Source organism: Aspergillus stella-maris (genome assembly GCF_047715825.1).
Source record: "Aspergillus stella-maris strain CBS 113639 unplaced genomic scaffold BDV14scaffold_1, whole genome shotgun sequence".
Lineage (NCBI taxonomy): Eukaryota > Fungi > Ascomycota > Eurotiomycetes > Eurotiales > Aspergillaceae > Aspergillus > Aspergillus stella-maris.
In genome coordinates this window covers 1184969-1197408 of record NW_027396795.1, presented here as the reverse complement: position 1 = coordinate 1197408, position 12440 = coordinate 1184969, and the positions used below count along the sequence as shown (strand labels likewise).

The 12440-nt window shown below is 50.6% G+C and overlaps 5 protein-coding genes and 1 non-coding gene across 6 annotated transcripts; 4 read left to right on the top strand and 2 right to left on the bottom strand.

Moving 5' to 3' along the window:
* Positions 1-874: 874 nt before the first annotated feature.
* BDV14DRAFT_6403 (uncharacterized protein) lies at positions 875-1772 on the top strand. Its single transcript, XM_073777204.1, has one exon. It carries the CDS (start codon positions 969-971, stop codon positions 1704-1706), a length of 738 nt encoding a protein of 245 aa, XP_073634033.1. The 5' UTR covers positions 875-968; the 3' UTR covers positions 1707-1772.
* Positions 1773-2493: 721 nt separating this feature from the next.
* Positions 2494-2857, top strand: BDV14DRAFT_194849 (uncharacterized protein; the record flags this gene model as incomplete). Its single annotated transcript, XM_073772037.1, has 2 exons — positions 2494-2527; positions 2595-2857. 2 exons carry the CDS (start codon positions 2494-2496, stop codon positions 2855-2857), a joined length of 297 nt encoding a protein of 98 aa, XP_073634032.1.
* A 1869-nt stretch (positions 2858-4726) lies between these two features.
* On the top strand, positions 4727-4823 carry BDV14DRAFT_t4. The gene has a single exon. It is a non-coding gene; the product is annotated as a tRNA-Thr (tRNA).
* An 831-nt stretch (positions 4824-5654) lies between these two features.
* BDV14DRAFT_194848 (putative quinol monooxygenase) lies at positions 5655-6182 on the top strand (the record flags this gene model as incomplete). Its single annotated transcript, XM_073772036.1, has 3 exons — positions 5655-5833; positions 5900-5927; positions 6039-6182. 3 exons carry the CDS (start codon positions 5655-5657, stop codon positions 6180-6182), a joined length of 351 nt encoding a protein of 116 aa, XP_073634031.1.
* A 320-nt stretch (positions 6183-6502) lies between these two features.
* On the bottom strand, positions 6503-7049 carry BDV14DRAFT_194847 (uncharacterized protein; the record flags this gene model as incomplete). Its single annotated transcript, XM_073772035.1, has 2 exons — positions 6503-6819; positions 6887-7049. The coding sequence occupies 2 exons, from the start codon at positions 7047-7049 to the stop codon at positions 6503-6505; spliced, it is 480 nt and encodes a 159-aa protein (XP_073634030.1).
* Positions 7050-9144: 2095 nt separating this feature from the next.
* BDV14DRAFT_6327 (bZIP transcription factor JlbA/IDI-4) lies at positions 9145-10003 on the bottom strand. The gene is made up of 2 exons (XM_073777187.1): positions 9689-10003; positions 9145-9637 (listed from the first exon to the last, which is right to left on the bottom strand). The coding sequence occupies exons 1-2, from the start codon at positions 9897-9899 to the stop codon at positions 9279-9281; spliced, it is 570 nt and encodes a 189-aa protein (XP_073634029.1). The 5' UTR covers positions 9900-10003; the 3' UTR covers positions 9145-9278.
* Positions 10004-12440: the final 2437 nt, after the last annotated feature.

Here is a 12440-nt window from a genome sequence, read left to right as displayed (position 1 = left end):
CTATCTGCCACTTCAATCCCCAAGAACCCTGAGTGGTTGACGAGGTAAGGGCGGTCTGTTAACCATTGCAGGAGGACTTATGCAGACTCTGGCAGGGATCGCGGTACTTGCATCACGGCTGGCCTATAAATTGCGAGGAGCGGTTGCTGCGTTGGATCCGATGACGATCAACCGAACTCGAGGACTCACTTATCTGATTGCGGGCGTAGTCCAGGCGAGAGTACTCCGCGTTGGGCGTTTCCCTATCGCGTATTATGGAACTACCTTCAGTCTGTAGGTGGTACCGTCTGGTGGGCCATGGCAGCTCAAGGGGAACGGGAACGACCCGTCCCGCTGTGTCGGGCTGCGGCTGAGGGTTGGGCTCTCCACACCACTTCAACGCATCAGAGTTGTAAGACGAACAGCTGGCCCCGGTCGATTGGTCAGACTTCAAACCGCTTCTCCGGTCGCGATAACCAATCTCTCGATTGAAGGATGGTGAGGAGGGCCTATCACCGCTGTCACCCTGGCGCCAACACATATAGAACATCTAATCAGCCTTTGCACGAGTCAGGAATCCCTGCGCGACAGAACTCACATACACATTGTCCAATGCATGCATTTCTCCCAGTCCTCCTATTTGTCCCCACCCGTGTCATCCATCTGTTAACAAGGTACAAGCAGCAAATGAATAAGGGCCAAGCTGTTGGTTTGCGCTTGCTCTCGGCAGCCGGTCCAACACTTTTATGAACAGAAAGAGCTTTGAGGTGGCGGTATGGCAACTGGGCAGTGTGTGGACGATGCAGGTGACGTCCTCCGTGTATGGCGGCTGGAAACGACCTATAAATCCATTGTCGGATCCTCGGTTTCTTGCATTCTGTTGAGTTTCTACTTAGTGAGCGACGTTCCTTTGCGCATACTAGCCTAGAACCTACCTTTATTTTATATCTGTGATATCGAAAAAGACCTCCATCGTTGCCGCCAGCATCATGAGCACAGGCACCGTACCCGAGGGTGTCAAACACGCCAGGACGACAGAAGTGGTGGAAGATATTGGGGCATTTCTCAGTGATCGAGCTGCCGAGCGAGGAAAAGATAGGGACGTCGTTGGCGATGTTCGATTTGTCGCAGTGCTGGTTCGACTGTTAGGATTCGGTCGGCGTGAAAACCTTGATGAACTCTTTGAGCGAGCATATACCGGACTCAAGGAATCTAATGCCACACCTGAACTTCATGGTCGCGTTTACGGCACTCTTCCGTCCACCCTGTCAACTTATTTGATGGGCGAGATGGTCCGGTCGCGGCAGGCAAAGGAGGCGATGCAACGGGAATTGCGGAAGCACAATAAGAGTGATCTTCTCAGATACAAGATCAAAGTTCTGCGAGACTCGTTCATCTGGCTTGGTGAGATGATGGGCCGAAGGAGCGACTGGGTCGACAGTCTAATCCCTCAAACCCACGCTCTTGTAGCAATCGACACGACGAGGAGGGTTCGCTGGCTAACAGAGCCACGAACAAAAGCTTTCTGGGAGCAAGCGACCGGCGCGAAGCCTCTAACGCAGAGCGAGATAGCAGACTTGGAGAGTCTTTGGGCACTGTTTGATGGAAATGACTGGATTCCAATCCGGGCTGCATTCTGCCTTGCTAGGCTGGATTATGATTCTCATCGGTCGGATAGCTGGTCGAAATTGTCTTTTGTCGTGTGGCCCCTTTGCCTGGGAGCTTGATTGATTGGCTTTGAGCAAGTGCAGGTAGTCTGAATGAGAATTAAAGCAAAAATTGAGATGAATTTTGATCTTGCATAATGAGCAACGCACTCTTCTTCTCGAGGGTTAAGGGGGAGAGACGAAGTCGGCTGCCTACCGCTGAGTCATTGCCAGCCCAGACAACCCACTACACCGCTCTTTCCTCATCAGAAAGTGCAGCCTTATTCGAAGGGGAGAAGCCTGAAGTGATCCTCTCGTATCGAATCCTTCCGCGGGCCTGGTCCGAACTGTTGCTCCAGGCGGATGTCTCTGCAGGATCACTACACGAAGGTCGACAGCCCGGCGATCGCAGCGGAGGCTCTTGGTTGTAGTAAAAACACCAATTAGAAGCTGGCTCTGCATGTCGGACTATCTATCACGATCTTAACCATGCAAATTGCTTAATTTCCGGGCGTGCTGTTTGCGATCTGTCAACCACAACCGTGCTTCATCATGTACGCTGTACATCCTAGCATCCACATTGTCATGTCAGTGCTTTCTCACGGACGCAAGTCGAGCTTCCCCGATCAATGGTTTGTTTTCAAAACCCTCAGTTATCCCTATGCATTTCCGGAGTACAAGACACCATGAAGTCTATTCGGAACACTGGCATTGTGCACACTGTCTGCAGAATAAGTATAAAAAGCGGCCGCCCCGTCAGATAGTGCAGAACATGATTCTCGCTACTCACATCTCCAGTTTCTCAGGTATTTGCTCCTGCAGAGCGAACATGGCCGGGTGGTCACGGACCCTGGTTCCTGCCTCAATCATGACCACTTCCGATGGCGCCTTCGTACTGAGATGTACGTCTCTTTGGGTTCCAAGATACTATACCAGAACCTTCTGCAGATACTAACTGCTTCACTTCAGACTACGCGCCACCGCAGAGGGTACGAATAATCGAGACGCTTGTCGGTTGGCCCTCTGTACTGAATGAGGAAGACACGAAAACGGTGAAAATAGCTGAGAAGAGGCTCAAAAGCGAGCTTAGACTCTTCGGTTTTGATCTTATGGTTCACGTTATTAAGTTCTTGGAATTCATGTTTGGGACAGAGGAGGACGATGCATTCGAGACTTATACATCGAACCTTCGACGAGACAGCGATGCTCTAATGGTCGGAGCTCTACCCTAGTGTTGCAGCTCATTTTTTCTGGTCCATCACTTGCGTTCTTGGAGGAAGTGTCTCATTGGTCTCGTCAAAAGTTAGTCTGAATTTTCGCCGCACAATCGTTTGTATCTAGGTACTAGCAGTCGGATATCTTGTTGCCACTATGCCGATGTAATCGAGTCGGTCTTCGCTTAATCGCCCAATCAGATCCTGTAAGTGGAAAAGCGGGCATAAGACTTTTTTAAATAATTCTCCTCCAGGCACTTGGGCTATTCCTGGCTGTTTGAGGGTCTTGTAGGGTGAGTTATCATCACATTGATCCCTGGGGTGTTAGGAGTCCCCAACACTTTGTCGCAGAAGACGAATCGGAGCTGATCCGAACTGAACAAGTAACTCTTCAGTCTCCGAGAACATCCTGCCGTTGACTGCTGACAATGCTCAATTCCTCCATTAATCCATCAGAAATCAGAGTCGGGACTCAGGACTAAGACCCACCCGCGGATGAGTCGCCCACCCCATGGTTCCTGCAGCAGTAGACACATCAATTTCCCCTGTTCCCGTTATGAGATCAAAATAGTGTCGATCACCAGGGTTATGCTTGTTCCTGTCTAGACCAACTTCCCGATTCGTCTCGGGACACAGCCAACAGAAGACATCACCTCTGGCACAGTGGCAAGTGAAACACCGTAGCACCCTTTCAGGTGAAGAAAAAGCTGATCATAATTTCCCACTCTTCCCTTCTTTTCGTTTTTCTTCCTCAACGCAGGCACGAGGCATATTAGCAGAATGCAGCCGCGAACATTCAAGCGCCCTGGCGTCGCGCTAGCCCTAAGTCTACGGTAGCCGCATACAAAGTAAGCACTAACCAGGGTTCTAGATCAGTCGTCTCTTCGCTGGCAAGCCTTGATGTTTCATAATCCAGACTATTGTTTATTTTTTTTTTCTTATCACCGGCTCGCCAGAGATCAGTTGTTGCATTCCAGGTATTCTCTCTGCTTCAATTGCGACCCTGCGAGTGTTCGCCTGCACCTGCAGGCAGTCTTCTTTTGCCTCTTTCGGCCGTACTGGTAACTTCTGTTTCAGCTCGTCGCTCTTTGCGTTAGATCTGCAAGACAAACGGACATGGGAAGGACATACCCAAGCGCGTTCAGCGACCGCTCGTTGTCAACGGAGCCATGGCCCTATCCGAGCCATCGTACAATCCTTCGTCAGCTCTGTTTCTCACTTTTCACTTTTCACGGCTCGTCTTTATAGTCTTCGAATCATCGGCACTTGCTTAATCTGGTCCACCGAGGACATGAAGGGAGTTTCTTCTTTCTATGAAGGCACGGGCCGCATCCATCAGCCTTCCTCTAGTGGCCCATCATTGCTGCTCGGGAGTCGTACTCTTTGCTCTCAGCCTCCGTCACACCATGGCCTCTGGTATCTGTAACGCGCAACTTCGTACTTATGCAGGCACCTTTTGTACCATCTGCACCTTGATCTCAACCGGGCGACGGTAACTTGCGTGCTGGGCTGGTTACGAACCAGGCCGGACCGGAATTACACCTGGCCCTGGTCACGGATGGACATTGCCAGGCATTAATGGAGAGGCGTTGATCGTCAGGCTGATCTCCATCAGTTCATTTCATATTTCCGAGCAGCTCGAGTTCTGCAAGTCGTCGATCATCACTTAAAACTTGGGGTTACATAATATTTAAATGTTTATTTCCTGGTCTTTTGGCTGTCTGTACATTGCCAATGTCTTCTCAAGGTATCATACAATACTAGATGGCTCTTAATACCAAAAAGTCCCACCTGGCTTCACTTACTTTACCCAGAGACATATGGATAGCCCCCCTTTTCATGTTTTACATGACATAAATCAAACCATCCGCAAAAGTAACAAGAATTGCCCTTATAGCTCAGCGGTAGAGCGCTGCACTCGTATGACTAATCATCATGCAAGTTCGTTATGCAGAGGTCCATAGTTCAATCCTGTGTGGGGGCACTTCCTTTTTGTCTATTTTTTGGAGTTGGAATTAATTGTGGGAATATTCCACTTCCTGCGGGCCAGAGGGGTCTAGGATGCTGTTGGCCAATGAGACGTTGAAACGGGTGATGTGTCAGCCAGTACGGATGGCATGTGACTCGGAACTTGGGTTTTGCCGGGTCCCGGGTTGTTTGTTCCCCCTCCGCTGGGAACAATAGCTGTACCCAGCTATTGACGATGTGATTTGATGTTTGATGGCTTGGTCTTCCTTTACACTATACAACCATCTATGAGCCTGGCTGTATTCACCGCTAATAGCCCGTCGTACCCACGACTCATTTTCCGGCCCGTCCGTTTTCGCGATCTGGCTGTGTGGGAAGCGATGGATGGATTTCCTATTGGGTGGCCGGTACGGCCAGCTATCTAGGGTACTAATTGATGACTAAGCGAGGTCGACCCCTAGGGGCAGGCGGTACCGGACGGCAGTATGCTCCGACAGGCTGTTCTCGTGGCATGGAGCACTTCTTCCGCCCCACTTTGAACAATTGTTCAGAGTGGGGCGGTAAATAGGTACCTTACCGTAGGGTAGTCAACATCAACGAGTCCTTTGAGCTCGGTCATCGAGCTGGAAAGTAGAAATTTATTGGCTCCCTCGTATCCCTCCTTGGCAACTAAGCTTCAAGTAAACCCTTTGCGCGCGAACCAGCACATAACGAAGCTCGGCGCCTTATCTCTTGATAGTGGGTTGAATACGAATATATATATTTCCGCAACCTCGTACACCACCCCGCCCCCCTACTAACCAACCCCAAAACGACTCATCATACGAAACCACAACCCCAAAAAACAATGCCCTTCTTCCACGGAACAACGATCCAAATGACCGTCACCCTGAAGCCCGAAGACGTTCCTACGTTTTGGGCCGCCTTCAAGCCTGTCTTTGAACATGTCACGGCCGAACAGGAGTGTACGTTTTTCGAGGTTTATAAGTCTGAAGAGCCGGGTGTTATTTCTTGGACAGAGAATTGGTATTATTCTTCTTCTCTAAACTTACATTGACTATTCGAGTGGGAAATATGCTGAGAGTTTTCTAGGTCGAAGAGTAAAGAGTGGATTGTTGATGTTCGTCCATTGTCCTCTCGCTCTTATCCCAACTACCTACCTTATTGCGGCTGCTGGTCGTTATATGGTAGGTAAGGTAGGAAGTAGATAAACCTGACAAATCAATCACAGGTCCAAATAAAAAAACCATACTACGACGCCTACCGCGCCATCACGACGCCGCTTCTTCTCAAGCCAGTCGAGATTAGGGTTTATGAGCGGCTAGGACCGGAGTTTACGGTTGTTAAGAAGGAGAATGGGGGGTTGAAGGAGTGAATATTACCTACCTATTCTAATACTGTTGATGGGTATGTCAAGGGAAGAAAGTGCTGCCAACTAGATGGCTTTCAGATTATTCAGTATAAGACAATACAAGCATGCAATGCAATGCAGGTGCTAAAATGAGCGAATAGCAATAGGTACAATACAGAACCCTCCTTCAAGGGAGGTAGAAACAAGCAATGCCACAATCAACAATCGACCACTAGCAGCTCATGCTCAACCTGCATCTCCCCAATGAGATCGCAGCAGGATCCCATCTAGCCAGACACGGTCACTTCACAAGCCGCGCGCCCGAGATATCCAGGTTAAAGAGTTTATTCCTTAAACTCCTTAACCCAAAGGTTCTCAGCGCGATAAGTCGAGCTATGAGCCTCATACCAGTAAATGGTCTTAACCGGGTTCGATCCGTAACCCTCAACAGCAAAGTAAGCCTTGTTGTCGTGCGTGAAGTAGCCGTCGTCGTTGACGCCAAAGTCAGTCGTGCTGGCGCCCTCGGGCGTAGCGCCAGAGTGCGGGATCGTCATGCTAACGGGGGAGACGGTGTTGGGGACCACGTAGAGCGATTGGAAGGCTGTGGGGACGCCGTTTTGGGATGTGAAGGATACGGCGCCGGTGTCGGGGGTAGCGTGGACTGAAGTTTTGTTAGTAAGGGTGGGAGGTGTGGAAGGGTTAAGGGGAAGGGTAGGGGAGGAACGTACAGATGGCAATCTCGTTGGAGGAGGTGGTGTTGCCGCCGACGTAGAGGTACTGGCCGTCGGTAAGGACGGTCTGGCCGCCGTCACCGACGAGGGTGAAGGCCGAGGGGAGGGAAGCAGCAGCAGCAGCGCTGGCGAAGGCAGCGACGGTAGCGAAGAACTTCATTTTGAGTGTTTCGTTTGGTTTGTTGGTTGGTAAACTGTTAGGTTTGAGATTTTATGGTAGTGATGATAGTCTAAACCCTGGCACTACCCCAGTATTTATACCTTCCAGAACACACCCCGAAGCACGTCAGGGCAAGCCACAAGCCACAAGTTACCCAAGGTCGGTCCCTTAACCTCACCCTCACCATCCGCCGATCAATTGACGTCGATTTAAGACATGCGGGTTTAGCTCGGGGGTCGGGTAAATGCTCATTCGCTCCGTTTCGTCGATCTTCCCTGATGATATCCACAGCGTTGAACCATGAGCGTTCTATTTCAGGTCGGGCCCCGCTGGCTTCCGGGTTAGGGCAGCGCTCCGAGAACCAATTTAAGGCGGACCTGGGTATCGTCTGTTCCGGTCCACCGCTTGTTTGAGGCGACTGGGTGATCGCATTGATCGGTCACTTTGAATCGGTGATCACATCACTTGTCTTTCTGATGAGATGGCCGAGGTTGGATTATGATGTGGTGTTGTTGCGTGCTGGCATTGATGTCTTGACTTCTGCGTACAGCAAAGTATCGCTCTGAGTGCTCGTACGACGTGAAAATAGAATCAGTGACAGGTCCAAAACGTGGAAATAAGATCCGCGTTAACCAAACGAGAAGTACCGGGACAGCCAACTGCCGGCAGACAGCCACAGCCGCAGCCCTACGACCCGATCAGGGGCACGTCATGTCCATCACTCCATCCCCAAAAATTGGCTGTCACAAGTCAACCTCTAGCTCCAGATCTTTATTGCATGCTTCATTTGTCAGGCTGGAAAGGGTAAATGCATTGCCGAGTATTATTAGGACCCAGGCGGAGATTTCAGGGTTTCGGGGTGAGTCGGGTTGATTTGACGATTTCGGCGTTGAGGATGTTCACTGCTCTCAGTCCCGATGATGTTATTCGCGCATACAAAGGACGTTCTCTGAAAAGGCGTTTTCTCGGAAGCTTCATTTGAAAGTCGGAACTTGAACCCGAGGCTTGTTTTTGGTCTATGCTCAGGATCGACATTGCCTTGAACACGCGGGAAAAGAGCGTCTGCCTCGCTCTAAGCTCTCAAAGAACACGTTGAGGGCCAAGGAGGCATCCATAGATACTCATGCATCGTCACGTCGCAAGACTTTCAACTGAAATTCAACTGGAATATTGCAGGACTTTCCCGAAGTTTCCCCAGCACTCCTATCCTCCACGTCGATGTTTCCGTTAGTAATGAAAGATGAGTTGGCATGTACAGCCACAGGGATGAAACTAGGGCGGATCTGGGGCAGTAGTCCATCGGGTCCGATATGGGTCGACTCGACATCTCCAGAAGAGCTGAAGAAGCTGGAGTCGCAATGTCCCTCATTACCCCTTTTGGTGCCCCTGATTCACTTGACGTGGACACTGGACAGTGATTTGAGCAACTTCCAACCGAGTACCAAAGTACCACTGCAACTCAGAAGGGAGATCTCAATGGTGTTGAGTAGGGAAATGCCCGTCCTAACGAAGAGACAAGTACAGTGATGAAAGCCGAAAATCGGAGACGCAAGAAGCCCATGGGAGACCGGACCTAACTAGACTAGATGCTGGAATCTTGTTTGAGCACAGCTTCCATGCGACTTTCGTCCTTTTTAGCACAGAGTCACTTCGAAAACCGAGTGATCTTCCAAGCTCAATGCGACAGACGATCCGTCGCCGAAGAGAGCAGGGCATCTGCTTTGCCCAGGTTCAACCCTCCGCAAAGCCGAGGTGCTCTTCAAGAGATGTCCACAACATCGCGATTCTCTTCCTTGACTTCCGAAAACTGTCAGAAGATGTACTGGTTCGGCGGCCACCTCTCCGGCGTCCTCGACATAGGTGAAGAGGTATTGGGTGACACTTCGCGACCTCTTAAAACCGATTCACGTAACCAGAGTGAGAAACAGGAGTCCGGAACTTGGAGGGTTATTGCATGTTGATGCTGTCGACAAGATGGAGGATAGAGGGAGGGTGACTTTTACGCGAACGGGGAAGCGCTCCGTTCATTTCCTTCTACTCGGAGATCTTCCCGAGGCAGCCTGGTGCTCGTTAGGTAGTTAGGCAATAGAGCTATGATGGAGACACCCTTCTACTACTCGCTGATACGTGAACCATCACACCTCATCCTACAGACAACTGGCAAAGAGTCCTGAAGATTTCACCAAACACAATAACATTCCATTCACAGCCCTACATCTACCTATCGTCCTATTTCTTATCTTTAACCAACGTCCTCAACGCCTCCGTCTCCCCCTCCAACTTCGAAACACGCATCTTCAGCTCATCGCGCTCACGCTTGACAGCCTCCAGTTCCTCTTCGAGCTGGGTCATCCGGTCGAGGCGGCGCTGGCGGTACCGGCGCGCGGCCATGGTGTTGAGCTGGCGCTTTGTGATGCGGGACGGGTTCTCCTTTGGCGAGGATTCGCGTGAGGCGGAGGCGGAGGGGGTGGGGAGGGTTGTTGCGGGCATGGATGTAGATGTTGTAGTTGTAGGGTGGATTGTTGATGTGGTTGTGGTTGTGGTGTGGGATGTTGAGGGGTTGGTGAGGTGGTGATCGAGCGGGGTGTCTATGCTTATTAGCTATCGGCCTGTGAAAGTAGTCAAGGTAGGAGACATACCAGGAGAGTCAACGCTAGGAGTTAATCCCTGACTCTGACTTCCAAGGCTATTGGCAGGATGCTCGCTCAGCCCGTTTGAAGAACCAGGTAAGCAACCCAAAGCCGCCCAATCGATGCCGTCCGCCGATGTAGAACTTGTCGGGTATCCAGCAGTCGCCGTCAAAGTATCAATCTGATCGAAACCTGACGAAACCGAATCCCCAGGGAACATAGACGGGACACAAAGCGGATCATGAAAGAGTTGTGGTGCGCAAGGATCAACGGGAGGAAAGACCGCTGAGAGATCGGGAAACAGAGCAGGCGTAAAAGAAGAAGAGGAGGTGCCAGGAGTAGTAGAGGAAGCAAGAAGGAAATCGGCGTCGCTAAGGAACGAATGCGGAGAAATATCGAGATTAAAGTCGAGGAAGTCGGAATTGGAATTATACTGCAAGTACCCGTTGCCGTCCGACCAGGTACACTGTTGCGATCTGGCGGCACGCTGCGGCGGAGGAGCATCCGGCGGCAGCCATGACGAGATAATATAAGCCGGGTCTTGCGGCGACCCGGTTGCACGGGCGGGTTATAAAGAAGAAAGGGAAGCGCTGATGACGCCTTGGCGAGTGGTGACTGGGAAGTGAGGAGGGAAGAAGGAGAGCCTGAGGAGGAGAAAGTTGACCCTTTTGAAGGCGAATCGCTGCGGGGATCTGATCGGGCTTAGCGGGGTGCGTGGGGGGTGCTGTATTGTGGCTTTACCTGTATTTTACACTGTATACAGAGTACTCTTGAAGTTAGCCCCGGATGCATAGGTATACAATGAATCAGACAAAAACATTGTTGGTCAATGAGTCAGTCGATGTCGGCCCAAATATCTTAGAGAGTCTTCCTATTCTTCATCTCTAAGCGCCTCAGTGCGCAAAGTCGGCAGCGGGCAGTGTCTTCATCCTCTGATAGTATGGACTGTGGCAATTGGACGTACCTGTTCACAATGCTGGAGAATCTCCCATTCTCCAGCCTGAGTCACTAACCTCTCCTGCCTGCAGGAGGATTCAGCTGCAAGAGCTGGTGTCTACAATCTACAGCCTACAGCCCGAAATCTACAAGTCTTTATATGCTACTGACGAATATCATCTACAACCATAATGAGTCGATATGATACTCTATGAGATGCATACCCCCCAAAGCCAGTCTATAGGTACATATTAATATATATTAATTGCCCAGCTCTTGTCTTTCACATCACAATGGCTCATCCTGACATACAATGATGTTCCAGATCACCTGTCTAAAAGGCTGTAAAATACCTGTAACCGCCAAGACACGCTAAGCTCCAACTAGACGCCGAGCCAGGATGAGCCAGGATGAGTCATTCTCACTCATGTTCCAATTGTCCAATTATCTTCTGATAATCTCAACAGAAGACCCAGCTGATGGACCCAGCGAGGGTCGATCCAGATTTTAGTTTCGGAGTCTGGATCGCATGTTGACCCTGAGTGTAGAGGATTGGAGATATGCGAACAAGGTGTTACGAAGGAGAGGGATGTTAGCGCTGCGTCTTATAGCACACTGTGTGGCGAGAAAAAAGTTACGAGGCAGGTCAAACATGGTCGAAATAAAACCCAACTATCAGAGTAGGTAGCTTTTACCTCGGAGTCTTGTCGTACTTTCAGGAAAATTCATCCGCCAAAGCTCCCTTCGTGTAGCCTCTGCGTGGTACAAACACGGCATCATCACAACAAATCTCCGGGTATCAGCTAGAGGTTCACGTTGCAATTTCAGATTTGAATACGTCGGAGTCAAGGCTTAGAGAAAGCAGGTGATCACGAAGCGTTCGCGACGTCCGTCAACTGTCACTACTTCGCTAGGGCTGCGGATAGAAGCCTGGAACTTGGAGACCTAGCAATGACCACACCTTGTAAGACCGTATTAACAGCCGACGCACCACATCACAACAGGGAATGCCTCACCCTCGGGGCACTCGAAGATCGAGGCGCAGAAGGTATAGCCCTTTTCTGTGCGTCTAAGGCGAACTCGAGAGTGTGAGGCACGGTGGCTGCAAAATCCGGTAGTTAGTTGACTATTGATGCTTGAGACCCGGTTCTCGGACTCTGTCGCCACCGCGGACTTTGCAGTTATCCAGCCGGAGTAGGCTGTAGTGCCTACATGACAAGGGTCCATCCTTAGAGTTCGCGGATTTTAGACGGCGCGGACGGGCATCTGCGGACGGGGCTATGCCGAACCGCCGGGCACCATGAGGAGGAGCATCATCGAACAATAAGACCGTCCCCGTGGGAGTGCACGAGCCCCCAGACAAGAGCTCGAGCGCCCTTGGCTAGAAACCAGGATTTAACTTCCGGGCGCGCGAAACGCCGAAAAGCTGATGGGATGCGGGTAAGGCTTTTTTGTTGCAATGGATTGGGGAGGTGCTTGGTAGATGGAACAACGCGAATCAAACGAAGCGTTGATGATTCGGTCAAGTTGGAGCTAGAGGGGCGGGCGAATGAAGGGTGATAGGTAGCAGCCAGCCTGGAGCTGGAGGTAGAAGCCTCCAGCTAGCCCTGATCCTAGCCGAGGTTGGAGGTGCAATTGAGTCCCTGCCCTGGGTTGGTAGTTTTTCAGAGACAGTGATGAAGCTTTTCGCTTTTGCACTTTTTTATTTATTTCTTCTTTAACTTTTTCCATCTTCCTTTTTTTTCTCGGGGGTTTTTGTTTTTAGGAGGCGTATGTGGGATTGACTGACATGGTGGGATTAGGTTCCGCGATTCGCGATATAGAC

Bases quoted from the DNA above. Each gene is read 5' to 3' on its own strand.
- BDV14DRAFT_6403 (XM_073777204.1), top strand. From the start codon at position 969: ATGAGCACAGGCACCGTACCCGAGGGTGTCAAACACGCCAGGACGACA.
- BDV14DRAFT_6327 (XM_073777187.1), bottom strand. From the start codon at position 9,899: ATGTTCCCTGGGGATTCGGTTTCGTCAGGTTTCGATCAGATTGATACT. The intron at 9,638-9,688 runs GTATGTCTCCTA...TAATAAGCATAG, and splicing joins TCCTAGCGTTGACTCTCCTG to ACACCCCGCTCGATCACCAC.